At 27.5% G+C, this 21808-nt stretch overlaps 3 protein-coding genes across 4 annotated transcripts; all 3 read right to left on the bottom strand.

The window, feature by feature from the left end:
- Positions 1-81: 81 nt before the first annotated feature.
- LOC145838476 (putative ATP-dependent RNA helicase DDX28) lies at positions 82-15653 on the bottom strand. 2 transcript variants are annotated; one of them, XM_082946077.1, is made up of 13 exons: positions 15535-15653; positions 14636-14717; positions 13513-13688; positions 13091-13223; positions 12526-12689; positions 12044-12109; positions 11752-11833; positions 10184-10290; positions 7562-7684; positions 1756-2004; positions 1245-1337; positions 632-787; positions 82-283 (listed from the first exon to the last, which is right to left on the bottom strand). In XM_082946077.1, exons 1-13 carry the CDS (start codon positions 15631-15633, stop codon positions 173-175), a joined length of 1641 nt encoding a protein of 546 aa, XP_082802203.1. In that variant the 5' UTR covers positions 15634-15653; the 3' UTR covers positions 82-172. The 2 variants fall into 2 exon arrangements, with proteins under 2 accessions (XP_082802203.1, XP_082802204.1); XM_082946078.1 differs by lacking the exon at positions 7562-7684.
- A 1011-nt stretch (positions 15654-16664) lies between these two features.
- Positions 16665-17393, bottom strand: LOC145837803 (ufm1-specific protease 1-like). Its single transcript, XM_082945254.1, has one exon. It carries the CDS (start codon positions 17373-17375, stop codon positions 16746-16748), a length of 630 nt encoding a protein of 209 aa, XP_082801380.1. The 5' UTR covers positions 17376-17393; the 3' UTR covers positions 16665-16745.
- A 337-nt stretch (positions 17394-17730) lies between these two features.
- On the bottom strand, positions 17731-18992 carry LOC145837802 (tRNA N6-adenosine threonylcarbamoyltransferase-like). Its single transcript, XM_082945253.1, has one exon. It carries the CDS (start codon positions 18974-18976, stop codon positions 17951-17953), a length of 1026 nt encoding a protein of 341 aa, XP_082801379.1. The 5' UTR covers positions 18977-18992; the 3' UTR covers positions 17731-17950.
- Positions 18993-21808: the final 2816 nt, after the last annotated feature.

The following is a 21808-nucleotide window of genomic DNA, read 5'->3' as shown; positions in this document are numbered from 1 at the left end:
TTCATACCAAACCTTGGCATTTAATAAAATTTAAACGTATAGCTGCATACGGAAATTTGCATTTATATTTACTATCACTGTTTGAGCAAAGACCTGCAGAAGTTTTACAATTGTTTATTAAGCGAAATTCAAATAGTTTATTTATTATGATCCTAACAACAAAATTTAGCTACTATACAGAAGATTCAATCATTTGTTGCTCCTTTTTCCTCCACCGATCTTCGTGTCTGTTTTTTATGTTTGCATCGACATTTTCAAGCTCGATTCTCCTTCTTGCAGCGTTCTGTGAATTTTTATTTAATAAATTGTTGATTAATTTCAAAACTTCTTTTTGTTTTCTATTTTACCAATGTTTCATATGCAATAAAATTTTACCAATTCTATAATTTTTTTTTACTTTGTTTAGTTTCATATTTCTAAAACTTACTTATATTAATGCCAAAAACAAATGCTATATCAAAATTTTTTAAATAGTACAGGATTGCTACTCTTTGAGGCAAAAAAAATAATACGAGTGACTGTAATTTAAATAACATATATCAACTACAATGTTAAATTATTTTACTTAAATAGAAGTGTGTATCAAATAAATAAACACCATGACAAATTACAAAATTGTACACAAACAAACCTCGATCTGCTTCATGACGTCAACTTCGTACTTCCTGCTGACGTAGGTGGTCACATCCGGGTTCTTGTTCCTGCTGTCGATCCTGCCCACCCGACCGCATCGGTGCAGGTAATCCGACACCTGATTGGGCACTTCGTAGTTGATCACGTGGTCCACCTGTTTTGAAGTTAAGAAATATAGGCTTGTGAGCGTTTCAGTAAAAAGTATAATTTTTAAACTTCGAAAGCAACTCAAAGACTTGGTCCGTTTGAAGAAGGTAATTATTATACCGAACAGATGATTTTATTAAAAAACAAAAGAACATCAAAGAGTGCCAAATTCAAAAAAATTGACAACTGCAGATTAAAGAACTTTTTGGAATCTTATTTTTCTATGAAAACTTTACTCAAGGAAACTAAAACGCTTGTTTTTAATTTTTTTCTTTGGAATGCAGTACTAATAAAACGCCAGGTCTCAACATTTACTTCTTATTTCAGTTCCAAAAAGTATTGCCTTATAGCAGTGAAATTATTTGTGAACTTTAGTAATCTTTTCTAAGATTAAAAAACCTAAAACATTTTAAAGGTTAATTCAAAAAGTATTAATCAACTTATATAATAATGTAAACAATAACCCCTGGAGTATTCAGTCCCCGAGACATAACATCAGTAGCAACTAATATTTTGTTTTCCTTTGATAAAAACTTATCCAACGCTTGTCTTCTTTCCTAAAAGCAAAACATAAATAAGATCTTTAACGAGAAATAAGTAATTTTTACTTTTTATGTTTTGAAACTGTAAAACTTATAATCTAATTATTTTTTCAAATAGATTTGCTTCAATCAAGTTAATTTAGGCATATTAATCGAAATCCTAATACATTAGTTGTTTTATAAAAGTATATTACATATTATTTGATTAACTAACAAGGTTGGCTGTAAAAACTTGTAAACTTCTAAAAAAAAAATACAACTATTCAGTTTAAACAAACCGTAAGGTAAAAAACCGAAATCCTTAAAGAATGAAAAGAACCCGATTTTAAACCTAAATTAATAAAAAAAATCTTTCGACTACTATTTATTAAAAAGAAGTTTTATTATCTTTTAACACATAAATTATACAGTCAATTCAAAGCAACAAACTGACGAAGTTCTTCATTTTACCGTCCAGTCTGGATACGGACACCCCGTTCAACAGACACTCCCTGGCCACGTTGAAGCAGCTCTTCGCGCTGTTGCAAAATATAATCCCCTGCTTGCCCCGCTCGCAAATGCTTCCCGCGCTTTTCACCACCGCGGCCATTTTGGCGGAGGGGAGGCACCTGAGGAAGCGGTGCGTGACGTGGGTGGGCAGGCGGTGCAGGTAGCCCGTCCTGATCTTTTCCAGGTTGTCCACCTGAAAGTGGGTGGTTGAAAGGTTGAGTTTCATAAATTTTATTTAAGTGCATTTACAATGTAATTAGGGTTTCCAAAATGGGCCATGTATTTGGTTATCGGGGTGCATATAACTGATGGTGAGGTGAATGAGTGATTAATTAGTAAAGAGCCTTTTACTTTTGAAACTTCTACTGAGGGGGCGAGTATTAAAATGAGGTTTTGAAATCCTGATTTGAGTTCAGGTGAAAATTATTTTAAAGTGAAACTTATAGTCTTCAGTACAAACCAGGGGCGTCGCGTGGGGTGGCACACTGGAGCTGCAGTCCCACCTATTCAAAAAAAAAAGAAGAAAAAGAAAATTTTCCTTTACTCAGTTTTCCTCCTTTTTTTCATTGAACATAACGATAAGTTTCTTAGTTTTACAAATTTTACATTCAATTTTCAAATATTCGTTAAATGGCTGGCGCTGCAAGCTAAAACAGTGTGCGCTGCATTTTAAACATATACAAACTTCATATACAAAAAGTTGTTGAAAAGCTTATTTTTAGAGCTGCATTCAATGCAGCGCTGGGTGAATTAAACTGAATATAAAGAATATAGTGTTAATTAGTTTTTTAACATTATACATTGAAAAAACTACTAAATGTAAACAACTTGAATACAGTGAAAGTAAAGTTTAGTTTTTGAGGTGAAAGTTGCAAGATCAAAACCCAGTGGTCAACACATATACAAAAAAAAACTATATAAGCCAAAAGTTCTAACAAGTTTTTAAAGGATTATATTAAAAAAAAATTAAAAACTCAATAAATTTGTGTGTGTTTTATTGATAATTGTTTAAAAAATGGTCATTAATTTTTTTTTATATATCATAATTTTTTATTCCAGATTACCCTAAAGCAAAAGAAAACAAAGACTACCTATCTTATTTACATAAAATAATGAATTTATTTTAAATATAACTAACTTTGTTTTTTGATAATTTTTAATATTGAAATAAGCAATATGTAGCCATCAAGTTACATGCAAGTTTTAAATGTAACTGCCTTATATTGATAATAAAATTTGTGTAAAAAATAAAAATTTTAAAGTTGAGATCTACAAACTAAAGTTTTCTCAACTTAATGTAAAAATATTTAGATCAAGATTATGATGAAAGATATTAAAAAAAATGTTTTAAACTAAAATATACTCAAAAATTAAAAACTTTGTTAACAATAGCTGAAAATAAAGGAAAAGGTAAGATATAGTGAAATAGTTTTTTTTCTGTAAATTTCCTTACATAAAAAACCTGTTGTTGCCCTAGTTTTGTTTTAAGCATTTATTTGATTCTGATCAAAATAACAAAAAAAAAATTTAAAGAACTCTGATACCATTCCATGATTTTTGTATGGTTTTACATGAAATTTAAATTGATATTAAAGCATTTATAAAATAAGTTAATACAGCTTGAGCTTACTTTGTAGACTTTTAAGTAAACTATAAATTGTTTTGAATTGCTCTTTGAATTGACTTTTGACATATAGTTAATTAAAGTTGGAGAACACTAAAATTTTATAAAGAGAGGGAAGTACAAACTAAGTTAACAAAAGACAAACTAATTTTTATCTCCAATTTGATTTTTAGGCAAATACATTAAAGGTTTTAGATAAACTTACTTACACAACAAAAGACAGTTCTCATAGTAACTTATATCTACCTGTATTAAAACTAACAAGTTTCATCTATTTAATTTAAATGAAAAAGTTGTTTAATATAAAGGACATAGGGGGTTTATCATATTTTTATAACAAAAATTAGCATTAGAAATTGTATTAAAGCGTTACTTATATATTACAAGATACTTTTCACATTGAAAAAAAAAATTGCTTTGAAATATCAGTACCGTGTGAAAATTTTCACAAATAGTTCAACACAAGCATAATTAATTTTTTAGGTTATTTAAAAAAATAACAACATGCAAACTACAAATTATAGTGAATGTTCTGTGGATCAGCTTAAACGCCTTGATATAAATGCTTTGTCTGAGGTTGAAAAGCTCAAGTTAAAAAACAGCAGACCAACACCAAATATTTCAATTACCCAAGAGTGTACATCAAGAGGTTTGAAGTTTATTATATGATTAAGCTAAAAGGTTGAACTATATGAAAAAATGTAATTATATTTTATATATGTGTTTGTTACTTTAAAAAGAAAATATACTATGAAGAAAAAGTTATTATGTTTACAAAATTATTGCAGTTTTAACTAAAATATTAGCTTTATAACTTAAAGTCTTTAAAGCTAAGGTATATTTGAAACATTGTTTAATCCTAATATATTTTTTAGCTGAGATTAATTAAGATTATTTTGTTTTGTGTTTTTGATTAATATTTATTGTTATAAGTATTAAAGTTTATATGTTACTTTCAAACTTTTTATTTTTTTTAATTTGCAAATAGTGAACTACTAAAAATATTTTATTTTTAATTCTCTGTACTGAATCTACTTTTGACTAAACTTTATATTTTATTTTTTTTCAGATACATTATATGTTTTTAGTTAGTATTTCATTAATTAGATGTTAATGCTTGTAAGTTATTTTACAACTTGTAGTTATTTAATTTGCAAACAAAGACCTTTTAAACAAATTTTGCTTTATTTGTTGATTATCTATATTGAAAGCTAATTCTGATAAAATTTTGCTTTTTAGTTTTTTATAAGTGATATTAAAATTATATATGTTTCAAAACGTATGTAGAATTTTATTTAATTTTTTAGTGTGTAAAAATATTTTAAGAATAAAGTCAGTTTTTTTTTACTGCTGTAAAATTTATAACTTTTTCAAGACCTTTGTGTTGCATTAAAGAAGTTTCAAAAAAAAAATCCTTCTCTGTGATTTTTTTTTTCAATTATAATGTTAATTTTTACTATTGAAAAATAAGTAAGTAACTCAAGAGAAACAAAGTTACTGTTTAAAGCAATTTGTTTTTAATTGCTTTAAAAATTACTTTACTTTTTGAGTTAACTTTATAATCTACAAAAAAGTTATTAATGAAATTTTTTGATCTTTAATTTTAATTTTTTAAGCATGTTTTCTATTTTTTATTTATAAAAGCATTGATCCTTAAATAGTTAAATTAGTAGTTTTGGAATCTTTTTTAAATTTGTATTGTAAGAAGTTATATAAACAAGAAAAATAAATAATTATTTAATCTGTAAAAAAATAACTTATTTTGCTCTTATAATTAAGTTATGTTAATGAATACAAACTATTTATCAATGTATGATATATTGTAACTTTATGTACTGTATTTAGATAAAAATTTTTAGCAACATAGTAATCTATTTCCTTCATTAAGTACTTTTAAACAAATTTCTCGTATATTTGAAATTAAGTATAAAAGTATAAAATATATATTTTTAAGTATATCATGTTTTTTTTTTAATATTTATATTAAGAAGTATTTAAGCTAATATCTTAAAGACTTTTAGCTTAAAAATTTCCCTATTTCTCTCTAACTCCTTAAGTTTTATTTTAGTGTTTCAAATTAGGGGATTTTTTTAAGTTGACAACTCAATCTGCAGCACCCCCTAACAAAAATACCACGCGACGCCACTGGTACAAACTACTTTTAGCAGTGAAATAAATCTTTCAGTGTCCAAAACCGAAAAAAGCGTGTTTAATTATATATGTATAAATGTTATGGCTGAATGTTTGAGTATTTAAAATAATCTTCAATTTAATGCTTGAACTGTTTAAAAACCATCAAGTATTTCAAATGATTGAAAGTCTTGTAGTCAAAATTCGAAACTTATATTAACATAAAGCTAATTAAATTAAGCACAATTTAAGATAAAAACTCACCAACTAAAGTAAAAAGAAAAAAAAAACACTAAAATATTTCTACTAACTAAAAAGTACTAACATGGTTGCCACTGATCAAGCTGAGAAAAACTTTCTGACTTTTCCTGACTTTTTACCAAAATTTTCCTGACTTTTCTAAATCAAACTTTTAAATTAAACTTATTCTAAAATACATAATCTAACACTTGAAACTATATAAAGCTTTCAATCTAATTTTAATACAGGTTAAAAACAACATCAATTTTTTGCTGAATTCTATCATCAAACTTCCAGTACATTACTTAAACCATCTGTGTATGATTGGTGTTTGTAATAAACAGCTCTATCATCAAAATACTTGTATTATTACCTTATAGACACAGCTTATCTGAATAAAGACATAATTTTTTAGCATTTCCTAGCATAAATGTATCTAGATAAACAATCGACATATAAGGAATTTTTACAATTAAAACTTTGAATTAATAACGAACTTTCACAACTAAAACCAAATTTTTACAGTTGAATCCTAAAAACAATAAATAACACAATTTTTTAGAATTTCCTAGCATAAATGTATCTAAATAAACGAAACGACATATAAGGAACTTTTACAATAAAAACCTTAGATCAATAAAGAACTTAATCAAATACTGTTCTTTAAATGTATGTACTAAAATTTATTTCCTCCGTTTTTTTATTAGCACTTCAACCTCTTCATCTAATGAAGATATGGTTTCCTTCATCTGAACTGCATTTCGCTTCACTTTCTTGGCAGTTAAAATCATTTGCCACATTTTATTTAAATAGCTCTCATCTGCTGCCCATACACTTGTTGAAGAGAATCTTTTCTCTAAATCAAGCCACAACTTGTGGGCATCATTTCTTTTGGCACTCATTTACTTTTACTTTCATTTATAAAATATTTCCTCTTATCATTTAGTATAAAGTTTGTAAAAAATAATATACTCTTACTTACTTTAAAAACTTAAGTTACTCTACAAAAAATACAAATATTAAGTAAACTTAATCTTGGCATATACCTCTCTTATAACTTATTTTGTAATTTTAACAACTTTGAAAAAATTATAAAAAGGTTAAGTGTACACACTTAAAATAAACCTATAAAAATAACACCTATAAAAAGCTTAAGTTTTGGTTACTTGTTACATGAAATACTAAACTAACTGCTTAGTTATAAAAAACTCAATTATTTACTTAAACAAAAACACTTCGATTCTAAAATTATGCTAGATAAACTTTTGTGTATATATCACAGTTTCTATATGGAAGTGTCTTTGCTACAGATCATCAATACTAAAAAGCTTACAAAATCTGCATGTTCAAGTAGGGAACTTGAACAATATGTTAATAGAAAATTTTTGCAATTTTGTAAAAAGGTATTTTACTATTTTATACCAGATGAAGGCATTTGAAATAAAATTAAATATTTTTGTAAATTTCTAGGAAAATTTTGGGATTTTTTTTGACTTTAAAGGACTTTTAATTAATTTTTACCATTTTAAGGCTTTGGAAAACAAGGAATTTTGTAAATTTAAACAGAAAAATTCTGACTTTTTCTTAAATTTTATCAATTTTCCTGACTTTTCCGGAGTTTTTTTCAAAACCCCCCATTTTTTCCTGACTTTTGTCATTTTTTTAAATTTTTCCTGACTTTTCCTGACCGAGTGGCAACCCTGTACTAATCACAGTTTTATTATGTTAACAAAAATATGCATATAAATCAACAAACATCAATAATATCTTGTAGTCCATCAATCGCGTACTGAGGAAATGTGGCGCTACACATAATAAGTTGAGTGAATCTGTCATCGTAAAACTGGCTGCTTATTGGTTGAGTTTTACCATCTACTAGCTGCAATAAGATAATCAAAATATTTCTTTGCTACAAATAGTTTTACGTTGTAAGCTACCAAACAGTTTATGTTAGTTAATTTTTTTTTTGACTCAGTTATGTAATATGTAAAAAATGTATAAAACAAATCATTTAAATAGTTGAGCTGAATTACAAGTTGCTAATGAGTTTTAAAAATATAATCTTGAAAACAAAATATTTTCTTTAGTCACATTCATTTATTTTTAATTTTATGTTGAAAAATTTCTTAGACCCTTGTTCTTTAGACTTACAAGAAACTTGTTTATGTAAAAAGAAGCAAATATCTCCAATGTAAAATGTGCATTATGGTAAAATTATAAGTACTATATCACAGTAGTACTAAATCATATCTTAAATAAACAAACTTACCATGAAACTGTTGTTATACAACAAAATTTGATACCAAGCCCATATTTTCTAATTTTAATTTCAACTTATACAAAAAGTACAACCCTTTTAAAAAGAAATAAGTTGGATGAATATTTTTTTTAAATCGGTAATTGAGTCAATAAGTTGTAATGTTACAAAAAAGTTTTACATCACTTGTTGAACTGGTTACAAAACTACTTAGCTTATGAAGGTAATTTTTGAAGTAAAAACATACAACTGCAAGAGTCAGATTAGAAGTTTTATTCAAACATTTTATTTGGAAGCAATGTTTAGACAAACGCAATTTATTTTTTGAAATGGTATCTTTTGAAGAAAAAAAAAATTGAAGTTGTAAATTAAAATATCAAATAGTAATTTATAAATTTAAAAATGTTTATAAATATTATTTCATAATTTTATGTCATAATATAAAAAATCATAAAGTATTTTTTTTTAATGACAAGAGTGTATAAATTATATACTAAGACTTCTAACATATTTGACCACACCACAAGCTATAAAATTTATTATATACAGTTTTACATACCATTTACAGGGTTGCCACAGATCAAGCTGAGAATAACTTCCTGACTTTTTACTAAAATTTACCCGACTTTTCTAAATCAAGATCTTTATTTAAACCTATTGTAAAATGCATAATCAAAAACTTGAAACTATATATAGCTTTCAATCTTATTTTTATACAGGTTAAAACTTTTATAAAAAGTATCATAAGTTTTTTACTGAGTTCAATCATCTAACTTCCATTACATTTATTTAACCATCTATGTATGACTGATGTATTTGCAATAAACAGTTTATCAGCAAAATACACGTATGTTTTAACTTTTAAACACAACTTGTTTGAAAAAAGAAACAATATTTTAGCATTTCATAACATAAACGTATTTAATAAACGAAAAGACATATAAGTAACTTTTACAATTAATACCTTAAATCAATAACAAACTTTACAACTAAAACCTTAAAACTATAAAGAACTTAATCAAACACTTTTTTTACTATATGTACTAAAATTTATTTTCTCCGTATCTTTTTTAGCTTATCAACCTCGTCATCAAATGAAGATATGGTTTCCTTTATTTGGTCTGCATCCCGCTTCATTTTCTTGGCAGTTAAAACCATTTGCCCCATTTTACTTAAATCTCTCTCATCTGCTGCTTCTACACTTGTCGAAGAGAATATTTTCTCTAAATATAGCCACAGTTTATGAACTTCATTTTTTTTTTCTTTTTGCACTCATTTTATTAATTTTTAACAGATGAAGGTATTTTTTACAAAAATTTTGCAATTTTAGTCTGACTTTAAAGAGTTTTTAATTAATTTTTTACCATTTAAGGCTTTGGAAAACAAGGAATTTTGTAAATTTGGACTAACAAAATCTTGACTTTTTTTATATTTTGTCATTTTTTAAAGTTTTTCCTGACTTTTCCTGACCTTGTGGCAACTCTGCATTTAAAATAGGTATGCTTACTAACAAGGAAAAAATTGTTATTTTATAAGTTTTGATAATTCGTACTGTCTTTTTCTTTAAAATCGAGATTTTCAAGAGTATTTTGCGGTAACAATATACTAAGAAAATTTAAATTACACTAATTAATTTTACACTTTAGTCTATTTCATATAGAGTAAAATTACAAGAAAAACACATTGTCACTATATTTTATATATACATTTAGATAAGTTGTTACTAATAAAATAGTTTTGAATATTTTTAATAATTAAAGTTAATATGTTAAATCAGACCAAGACCAGTTCATAGCAATATGAGAAGATAGTTTTTTTTACTAACGATATTTCAGAACTGTTGAGTATTTTGGCTAATTAACTTTAAAAGTAGTTAACAAACCTAGATGTTTTAACAGGTTTACGTGAGTGAGAAACATAAAACAAAAATATTAATATATAGCAAACGACTTGAAATAAATAGGCATTTGCTTTAAAAAGATATCAAAACTTTTTTGCGAGTACAAAAAAAAACATAATTCATATATTTTTGTTGTAGTTTTAATAAACATACATCAAAATATTTACTATCAATAATGCTATTTTAAATATTTAATCAAGTAGAACAAAACAAAAGCTCACATTAAACTTTTTGATGACGTCTAAAGTGTCGTAAATGAAACTTTGGTCGAGCAAGGTGTCGCACTCGTCGATTACCAAGTACCTGACGTGGTCGAAACACAAAAGATCTGCAAAAATTTACCTTTTACATAAACAAAAAAAAAATTACATAAATAACACTATGAAATAGAGACTAGAAAACTAACAATGAGAACTTGTTAGCGAGGTAGTGTTTATTAACAAAGAATTCTTTGACTAATGACCGACTGAATTGAAAATTTATTTTTTGTAAAATACTTAAAACTACCTAGACAAAACGGTGTGCATATTGTAGTGTAGTAAACATATATTTCGTTATACTTATTGTAGAAACACAATAAAAATAAAAATTGAAACAAGTTATTTGTAGTTTTTTTTAAAGTTCAGCCTAAATTGTCAAACTTCAGGTTTTTCCATGTTTTCAGGCAACCCTGTACTTGTTGTAGAAACTAACTAAAAGTGAAAAAATAACAAGTCATTTATAGTATTTTTCTAAAGGCGCAAATGTTGAGAAATTGAAATAAACTTAAGATTAAAATATACTCTTCGTTTTAGGATATTTATTGTAAAACTTTAAAATTAAGAAATGTGTAGCATACTATTATTTTAAATTTTTAGGAAATGGAACAATTAATTTTCATTTGCTAAAATTAAGTTTTTAGTAACACTAGCTTATTAAAAAAATGTAAATAAATAAATTTATTAAAAACAACCTTAGATCTAAAAATATTAAATTTCAAACTATTGATTGAACTATACTACAGTCGCAAAAACCATAAGCTTGGAAAAAAATATTAGAAAAGCTATAGACTAAGGTTTTTATTTTTATAATTGTTTTTTAAGTTCTGTTTTAAATTTAGCATAAATTTACAAGACTACAGTTCTACAAATTTTATTTTGAAAAATTTTTTGTTGTCATAAAATAAGGGCTCCATCAAAACTAAAAAACTATATTATAGACAAAAACAAACTAGCTTGTACAGTAACCTCTCGCTTATTTACGCACATTGTGTACACAATAAAACTGCGTAAAGATACGAGAGATTGTAAAGATATGAGAGGTACCAAATATACTTACTATATTGACTATTTTTTGATATTGCTTCTAGTTAAAAGCAGACTGGGGACTTTCCCACTTTTAACAATTCGTTTACTTTACCTTATTTATAAATATAAAGACAAAAGATAAAACTACACATATATTAATTCTTTGAGAATTATAATTTAATCTGTTATTGTTAACAAAATTTCTGATATACTGAAGCATAACTAAATGTTTATCAATTAGTCAAGGAACATAAGTTTACAAAGTCTAAAGATATAGAGAGGTGAGTTAGTATTTAAAAACATTTTTCAAATTAAAAATGTACAATATACCTAACTTGTGCAATATCAAAAAAAAAAGGTTTTTTTAGAATTCTAAAATGCGTAACTAAACGAGAGTGCGTAACGTCACGAGTACGTAAAGATCCGAGAGGTTACTGTAATCTAAATTAAAAATTTAAAACACATTTTTAGCCTAGCAATAACATAAGTAAAAATAAACCAACTGTTTAGTATAGCAGAATCTATGGAGGCAGGTGTGGAAACTATTATATTTGGTAATTTCTCCTCGAAATCCCAATCTTGATTCTATTGATACAATTTAGTGTCAGACACAATAAATATTTAGAAAAATGGCATTTATTTTCTATTTTAACCTTGAACTTTAATCAAAAAATGCATGTAATTCAGGAATAAATTTAAGACACAGCAGAGTATTGTTCAAGTTCGTATGTTTTTAATGCTAATAGCAATTAAATCATGTTATAAATAAAAGTTTTCCAGTATTATTTTACTTACCGGTTTAGTTCTTACGGTCAGTTGCAGAACATTGACTTCATCAAACTGCAAACTTTTGATCATTCTCTGTAATGTTCAATTCAATTATTTCATTGTTAAATTGTTAACGTGTTGAAATGTTTCAAACATAAAGCTCATAACACTTTTTTAACAGTTTAAAAAAAAATGGTATTTTTATACAATTTTAGACGTCAAATCCTTAAACCTAAGCAAACACGTTTTTTAAACAGTTTCTACTAATACTAACTTCAATTCTTATAGCAGCTGTGCTCTTTGAAAAACTGTAATCATGTTATTGTTTGATTTTAGAATAACTTTTAAAAACGTAAAACATTTCAAAATTTAGTCAAAACTTTACTGTTGTTCACGATAAAACGTAAATTTTTAATTGCACCAAAGTATCTACTTTACACCTTAAACACTCAAGAAAAACATTTTGTTCAAAACCAAACAACAGAGTGAAGTTTTGTCAAACAACCAACGGTGACTTGGGTGCACAGTTCCTTGGTGGGCACTACCACGATTGCGGTCGGTCCGTCCTGCTCCAAGCCCTCGCTCTTGCTGGTCAGCACGTCCTTGAGTATGGGCAGCGCGTACGTCCACGTCTTGCCGCTGCCCGTTTCCGCGGCGAACAGCGTGTTCGAACCTTCGTGGAAAATTGTATGAACGACAGCGGAAGCGGTAATTTTCATATTTAAGGTAGCGGTGGTTAGTTTTTTTAATAAAGATGACAACAGTTGTTTAAGTACTTTCGCAGAACAATCTTTATTATACTAAACATTTTTGTTTGATGCTAATAACAAAACGGCAATCACTAAACATAAATCATAAGACTTGTATGCTTGAGATACTCAGTTATAAAAAAACATAGTTCCTATAATATTTTTTAAATGTATGAAAAATAGGTAGTTAAGTAAAACTTGTTTAATAAATACTTTTAAATAGCATAAGCAAAACTCTATAACAAATTATACTAAAATTTCAACAGTATTCATTATAGAATTTATTTTAAATACAACATACTTAAATAAGTAAACTTAATATTACCTTGCGAAATTGCAGGTATTCCTTTAGCTTGAACAATTGTGGGCTTTTTTACATTGATTTTTTTAAGTGAGTCTACTAATCGTTGTGAAGATAATAGTTGTGAAAACGAAACATCGGTGTTGTGAGAGGGATTCTAAAAATACCAATAAGAAGATGTTAACATAAAAACAAAAAATAATTTTTACAACAAGTTGATAAGCTATTAATTTATACATATTCATTTATAACTAAAGTTATTAAAAAAAATTTCTATTACTCATCGGTTATAAAATAGAAACGTTTGTATAACAGAAAAAATAGTTTTTAAGCATTTTATAATAGTTCTATTAGCTTAAACGCATTTTGTTTGAGTTTAGATCAAAATGCTTTCAACTCTGTGTACTAAATGTAAATCTTCAAGGAAAAGCCTGAAAAACCGAAACCTCCTGAAACGCGTGGATTTTCAGGTACCTTCCGGGGCTTTTGTTGCTCGTCCACGTTTCAGTGGACAGCACGGGAGGTTTGAACTTGGTGTAGTAGTCCTGCACGAACAGGGACTGGCTCCTCTCGCTCGACGATATGTACACCTTGCCGGGCTGCGCCAGGTTCTTGAACGTACCTTCGAATGTAAGTTGAGATAATAAACGCGCTGTTAAATATTTCAGCTGTAAATACAAACAATGTTAAGTTTGGTGTGAACAAAATAAAAAGTTAATAAGTTCTTAGTCACACAAAGATCTTTTATTTTTGATTTTAATATAAACTTAGTTAGTACAAACTTTGAACAGGTAATTTTATATAAATTTGTAAAAATTCTTAGTTGATGTGCTTAAAAGAAATCAAGCAAAGTATCTGCATGTAAATTTATTATTTTAGTGCAACTCTACTCTATTCAGGATTGTTGAAGATACTTGCTTTTGCAGTACATATAATGTACACCGATGTATAAAAAAACTAATTTTTATAAAATTATTTCCAAAACATGGATTTATTGCTACAAATAAATAATAATAATTGCTTTAATGTTATTTAATTTTTTTTTTAAGACTAGCTTGGTAGTAGTGTAGAGAATAGTTTTTCTAAATTGTTTAATGCTAATATTTTACATATTTTATCACTAAATGATCTAATGTACTAATAATCAGTAAATATATCTAATATTCTATAAAAATTCTGCATTTTAAGTATTTCTTATGTAGCATGGTTATACATGTATACCACCAAATTCAAACACTAAAATACTTTTTCAAAGACTTATAACTGAATTTCACTACAGAAATTACTTGATAGTAAAACTTAATCGATACAGTTCTGTTTAAAGATACTATAGGTCATTGCTATTTTCGACTTGGACACATGAACTTAGTAGTAATATAAAAATAATAAATAAACCTAAACATTCTATACTTTATTGAAAACAGAGTAAAAAAATTTGATAAAAAAATTAATCAGTTGAAATAAAATATGCACAAAACGAAACATTAAAATAAAAAGTTTTTAAAAATATTTACTGCCTATGGCGTATAAGTAAGATAACTGGACTTAGTAACATTGAAAGCTACTCACTGGTTTGGTTTTTCCTCTTCAATTTTTTACGTATAATTCGGTTTTTTGTTGCAATTGGAAACTGTATGACTGGAAGGTCTTCCTATAAAATGTATTAAATACTAAAAAAAATCTAATGACACAACTTTTATAAGCTTTTAAGTATCTTTATAAAATACTTTTAACATTTAAAAAATTATTGTTCTAAGCAGCTTATAAATTTAAAAAACCACAAATATAATTACAATTACACAATTTAAGTTTGATATCAATTTTATTGTTTTTATTTTTGTAAAGTTTTAAGTTTATGGCGTTTTACACAATAATTTTTCAAACTTAAGTTTAATTATTTATTTGAAAATATCTATGTATACTTTTTTTGTAAGGTGAAAAACAACTTACAAACCATTATAACTATTAACAAATTTACATAAGTAACTGATCTATATATAAATAAATATATTAGGTAATTTTAAGTTTTACTGACATTACTTATTGTTATATGACTTTATACTACAATCAAATTTAATATTTATTTAATTAATTTGATACAGCCTTGCTTTACACTGTTTAAATATATTATCAGTTAACTTTATCAAAAAATTAAAATAATTAATATTACATGACAACTAAATTACAATAATTAAAAACTCTTATAAAATTTTTAAGGGGCCCTATTGAAAAAAAAGTAACATGATACATTAATGAAAAAAATCAAGTAGGTCTACTTAATTAAATTACATTTTTAAAAAATACTAAAAATATATATTTAGAGTTAACTCAGAATTATAAAATTTTAATTGCTGTATTTCCAATATTCAGGACTGCAATAGTAAAATATTTGCTATGACATCACTATTATGAATTCAAAGTATAAAAAAAATTCAAAATTTGTTAATTGAGTATAAAAAGCAACTTACTAATAGAGCAGAGGAACAAGATAAACATCTTAAATTTGTTTGAATTGATATATGAAGACTGTTAATTGGTAGTTTGGCTAGTAAAGAATTTTTTAGCATTGTTCCACTTTATTTATTTCTACAATTTAGTTATTTTTTCAGCTTTAAAACAACTGATTGATACTTAAATTAAAATATTTGACGAAATAACTAACTATATTTGATTAAATTGATTTTATATTTATGCACTTTTATAATTTAATTTCAAGCTCATCAAGCTCTTAAACTAGCACAACTTCATTACTCAAGGTTGCCAAAAGTTTTTGGCAAATTTTATTCAGGATTTCAAAATTTCCTCCAGGTTTGTGAGCTCCAGGTCTGTGAGCTAAGTAATTTTGTCATTTAAGTAAACTTAAAACTTAACTTAAAAATATTTGAAGTATAGACATTTAAACTAGTTACATTGTGAAAAATTAATTTATATGTTAAATTTGAAAAAACAAAACTTATCTATAAATCAAAACTAACTGGAACTCATTTATAATAAAAACCTAGCCGGGATTCTGCAAACATAACAAACAACAGAAGTTTTTAATAGCCTCATATAAAAAATAATTTTGGTTAATTTTAGTGAGCTTGAGGATGTAGTAATTAGTAACCTAATAATTTTAATAAAAATCTACATTTCTTTAAACCTTAATTACCCTAAGAATAAACTTGTATTTAAAAAAATAATAAGACTAAGTTATAAAGTGTTTATTGATTTAATTGCACTTAAAATGATTTATTATAAATTTTAATTTATTATAATATATTTTTTATATAGAACTCTAAAGATTGACTATCATATACTCTTATAAAGTTATTTCATTTTTAGAAAATATTTTTAACTTTATAGCATTAAATGGTGTGTATCTTAAAAAATACTTTGAATTTTGTTTAACTACATATAAAACTAAATGCTTAAAAAAATACTTATCCTTAAATTTACCAAAATAAGATTAGTTAAATAAGTTTTTGATATTAAAAGTTTTACTTAATATAACTTTATTTAAAAACCTTTTGGTCACAAGCAATTTTTTTTTTAGTTTTTCTATTCAAAAAAACATAATAAATTTTGTGAAACTAACATTCCTTGTAACTTAAAAAGTATCTCTAATCAAAGTTAAGAATACAGAGAAATCACACCGCACCTTTACGATCACACCACTGTTCCAAAAAATACATAACAATCACACATTTTTAACAACAGGGATGCAAAGGTTGTAAAACGAAGTCTTGTCAAAGCTGTCAACATCCATCCAAGCCAGCCAGTTGTCAGAAACAACTTCGTTCACGTCAACGTTCGCGTTCGAGCAGTGCGGGTCGAGCACCAACAGCTGGTACCCACCCTCGGCTTCCCTGATCCCCAGCAAGCACTTTGACATGCAGTCCGTGTCCCCGCCCATCATGACGGGACCGGCGCAACTCGCGAAGTGTTTCTCCAAAACACCGACGTTCTCAATGAGCTCGCCAGCTTTCACGTGCACTATCCTGCAGCTGACGTCGTAGAAGTAGTCGATGCAGATGCACACTTCAAAGGAGCCGATCCAGCTTTTTGAATTTGAAAAGTTCTTTGGCTTGTCGCCCATCGCAACCAGGGCGTCCTGAATCTGCTGTATTGAAGGCACTTGTTCGGTCTTCTGGGTAATATTTTTGTACTTGAGCCAGCTGCACATAGTCTGCAAGGTGCGGTACCCGCAGCCCCATCCCCTGTCATCCACCCCATCACATCTGTAGTGGTGGTAGTCGTATGCACCCTGAACTTTGTGTTCATTGGGCTCACTGGGGAGGTGTTCGTGCACACTTTGGAGCAAACTCATTTATTTTTTAGTTTAGCTGCACTTAAATATTGTGAAGTCAAAAACCTTGTAAGCTAATGTGTAATTTTAAATATTAATCTTAAATTGTAGCTATGTTTGTAAACACTATAATTTTTACCAAGGTGCAAAACGGAGAAACTCTTATCTTTTAGAGGATGTTAACATTTAACTTAATTTAAATTTTGAACTTTTGCTGTATTTAAAACATAAATAGAAAAAAACTGAAACAACTAACTAACTGCATTTTAGAAGTTTTACATTATCCAAAACAAAAATAAAATTCATTAATCAAAATACTTCATTTCTAACATTAAAAAGCAACAATATAAAAACAGTTCAAGCTGTTCCAGCATATTAAATCTATTAAAAAACTATTATTATAATAACTATTTAAACACTTTGCAAAAATTTAACTTTATTTTTGTTATCAAATTACAGTAAAGACTATCACATTTTAAACAAACTAGTAACCAAACATTGGATTTCAAATAAAAGTTCAAAAAATTTCCTAACACAAAAGTTCAAGAGCTATCAACATATGGGGAGCTCTAACTAAATTATCTACAGTTCAAAAATCACTCTCTCCAAACAGCATCCACTGCATCCGTGCGAAACCTCTGAGTGACAAAAGAGTCGTTGAGCAGCTCCATTTTGTCCTTCTTGTCAAAACCAGACTTCCACATCTCAACTCCGGCCTGGGCAATCATGGCCCCGTTGTCAATGCAGAAGCTGGAGTCAGTGGCGTACAAAGTCCCGTTTCTCTCCTCAGCCATCACGCCCACCATTTCCTGCAGCCTCTTGTTGCAAGCGACGCCGCCGACCAGCAGAACTTCATCAGAGTTGCAGTGGGCCATGGCGCGCTCTGTGATCTCTGTCAGCATGGCAAAAGTTGTTTCCTGCACGGAGTAGCAGAGATCTTCCACCGTGCACTTGCCCTGCTGCACCATTTTCTTGCCTTCAGTTTTCAGCCATGAGTAAATTCCAGAAAAGGAAACGTCCATTCCTTTCACGACGTAGGGTAGGTTGACATAGTTTTTGCTTTTTTTTGCCATCTGCTCAATGTTGTAGCCGGGGCAGGGGTCGTTTGGAATGTTGAAGTCCCTGGCAAACTTGTCGAGGCAGTTTCCAACTGCAATGTCCAGGGTCTCGCCAAAAATCCTGTACTTTTTGTTAGAGTAGGCGACTATCTGGGTGTTGCCACCTGACACGTACATCATAACAGGGTTCTTGGCGCCAGTGACATGCCTGCCCATCTCAATGTGCCCGATGCAGTGATTGACACCCACCAGCGGCTTGTCCCATATCTGAGCAAGCGTCCTGGCAACAAGGACCACGGACAACAACGGCTGGCTCATGCCAGGGCCTTTCGTGTATGCAATGAAAGTGATGTCTGAAGGCTTTAGTTTGGCAATTTCAAAAGCCTTTATCACGAGGCCCAGTATCTTCTGCCTGTGGTGCTCTGCAGTCTCTTTCGGCTTGAACCCTTCACCGATCGGAGCGCAGTAGGTCTCTCTGGGGTTTGACAGAACTTTGCCGTCCTTGATGATGCCAATGCCAATTTTGTTGGCGCTGCCTTCCATACCAAGAGCAATGATTGACATTATACTTAATAAACTTGTACCTGAAAAAATTATAAGTTTTATTAATTCAATTGCAGTTCTACTCTTACAAAAAAAAAACTGTAACTACAAGATAAACAGTTATTCAATTCTATCAAGTTATAATTTGAAACTTAATGTTTAGAAAGGGACTAGCAATTTTATTTTAATCTATTTCATTCAGGCTTTTTGAATTCATTCAATCTTTTTAAAAGACAATTTTTTTCTTCTTTTTTTGCAATAAAATTAAGTATATTTATGTTTTGAAAATAATCATTTCAGACTTGGTAAAGCTCATTTAATGACTTCTGACTAAATTGATATCCAACCTGAACCAGATAAGATTTCTTTTTCAAATTAAAATTTAGCCGGAACTCAAATAAAACTTTTAAATCAAAATCTGGTTGGATCATGATCTGTGCAAAAGCTGTGACTAGCTATATCTTGAACTTGGATCCAGTAGACTACTTACTTGATGAAAAAATATTGTTCAACCTTAACTTTTTTAATTTATACATCTACTGACACATAAGACTGAGCTTTTATATCAGTTGATAAATTTACTATAAGTGTTTTAACCAACTAGTATACTACATTTGTATACTACTTTCACAACTTAATTGTTGGTAACTGTTTATTTTGTTTCACGCAATTATATAATAAAGTTTTTAATTTTCTTAATATTTTTCTATGTACTACTTCCATTTCCTTACGAAATATATTAGATCAAAACAATATTATGTTAAAAAGTTTTTCATCTGTCTTTTATCAAATGTTAACTGTAAATAAAAAAAATTAAAATTTAGAGTATTTTTAAATAAACTATTAGTCTTACTTTACAGACAGCCGCTTAGAAATTAGACAATTAAGTTCATGACTTCATAGTTAAAGCTGTGAAAAAAACTAAGTTAACATCAGTCCTGTGAGGCAGAAAAACTATTTAAACTGTGTTTATTAAAATAATTGTAAATATAGTTTTGTGCCTTAAGTGGAGTAACCATTAAACCAGTGTGCATTGATAACTTTAGCCAGCATATTTAATAATCTATAAAGCACAAGAAAAAACTGAGGTATAAAAATATCTTAAATATTAACTTTATTTTTGCCTAATTAGTTATTTTTTACAGTCAAATTGTTTTTCACAAATTGATTTTGTTTTGTTGAGCCTTATTTTTAAATATCAGATGTTTTTAACCAATTAACAAAATTCAAAAAAAAAATTGTGATTTAAGTAATCAAAGTGAGTTTGGCTGGTTTCTAAAGAGGTTCTAACCAAAACAATAAAAAAAACTTTTTCTTTGTCTTATTAATTTTTTAACCAATCTTCTTTAATTCTTAACATTGAGTTTATTACTAATATTTAAATACTATCAATGTAGAACTTTTTTGATTTTAAATAATGTATTTTTTTGCAAAGAATTGCTCAATTTTTGATTTTTTTTAATCATTACATTTTATCCTTAATTTTTTTAATTGTATAACATTCAAAATATTTTATATTATATAAGGAATGTTTTCTCAAAAACTTAAGTGTCTTTTTTTAAATGAAGGATAAAGTTGTATTTTTTTTAAATTCTAAAAAGTTGATCAAAAAATTGTTATTTATATTTTTGTATCACATTTTTATTACAAAAACTACTCTAAACTAGGGGTAGGGAGTACAGCAAATTTTTTGGTCATATTGTAATATTCATTCAAGTCCATATGATTTGGATTGTTTTTACTTCATTAAGAAGAATTTAAATAATAAAAATAGTTTCAAAAAACAAAGTTTGCCGCCCAAAAAACTAACTTCACCCCCAAAATTCACACACTTTTTGATTTAATCAAAAAGTATAGCCAAAAACATACAGGCATAAATTAAAGACATTTCAACTGTTTTTGTTGTATTATGACATCATTATTATACTAATTATGCAAATTTTGTCTGTAAAATTGTACTTTTTTTTCTAATACAAACATTCCGTTATTGGAAATTATGATTATTGAGAGCACCTGTCTAAGAGTAAAAGATCTTAACTCTATATCATAGAAAGTGCATGTAAATTTATAAAAAAATATTAGACTTATATTCTTTAAACTTAAGAACTTTTATTTAATTAAAGAATAAATGTTTATTTGTACTAATTTTTTTTAGCCTTAAGTATGTTATTGCTTTCAATTACTATTTAATAAAGTATTTAAATAAATTATGAACTAATTACTATTAATTAAAGTTTATCAAGTATTGTATGACTTAATTTGTTAGTTTGTTTAAATGTTTTAATTCCCTAACTTCAAAGCTTTTTATCAAATATTTTTTAGTTTTAAACTCATAGCAGTTAAGGCCATAGGGGGGGGTAGAAGCCATTTTTTGACCAAAAATAACATATAGACTTATATTATAGTAAATTTCATAATCTTTCAGATGCTTTTTTTAGATTTTAAAAATATTAAGTAACTTTTTTTTTATGACCGGTTATATTAAGGGTTGTCTTTATAAAGGGTATATAAAGGGTAACTTTAAAGCCGTTTTTCTCGAGTTTTTAAAAACGGGCTTTAAAATCTATCTTCTCCTTCATTTTTCAACCAATCTTCTTCAAATTTTCAGGAAATGTTCCTTACATTATGAGAAAAAAACGTTATTTGTGAATTTTAATAATTTAAAAAAATAAAAATTTTATGACAAAAATTTAAAAAAAAAAGTGATTTTTTATCAAAAAATTTTAAAAAAAAAAAAAAAAAGGTATTTTTACTTGAAATTTTTTAAAGTCACAAATAACGTTTTTTTGTTATTGTATAAAGAATAGACTGTGAAAGTTTGAAGAAGATTGCTTAAAAAATAAAGGAGGAGAT

This window comes from Thalia democratica, chromosome 6 (assembly GCF_965202585.1).
Source record: "Thalia democratica chromosome 6, ktThaDemo2.hap1.1, whole genome shotgun sequence".
Classification (NCBI taxonomy): Eukaryota; Metazoa; Chordata; class Thaliacea; order Salpida; family Salpidae; genus Thalia; species Thalia democratica.
This window is presented reverse-complemented; position numbering and strand designations above follow the sequence as displayed.

Bases quoted from the DNA above. Each gene is read 5' to 3' on its own strand.
- LOC145837803 (XM_082945254.1), bottom strand. From the start codon at position 17,375: ATGAGTTTGCTCCAAAGTGTGCACGAACACCTCCCCAGTGAGCCCAAT.
- LOC145838476 (XM_082946077.1), bottom strand. From the start codon at position 15,633: ATGCTAAAAAATTCTTTACTAGCCAAACTACCAATTAACAGTCTTCAT. The intron at 13,224-13,512 runs GTTTCGGTTTTT...TGGTATTTTTAG, and splicing joins AAATCCACGCGTTTCAGGAG to AATCCCTCTCACAACACCGA. The intron at 11,834-12,043 runs GTAAGTAAAATA...TTGTATCAATAG, and splicing joins TGACCGTAAGAACTAAACCG to AATCAAGATTGGGATTTCGA.
- LOC145837802 (XM_082945253.1), bottom strand. From the start codon at position 18,976: ATGTCAATCATTGCTCTTGGTATGGAAGGCAGCGCCAACAAAATTGGC.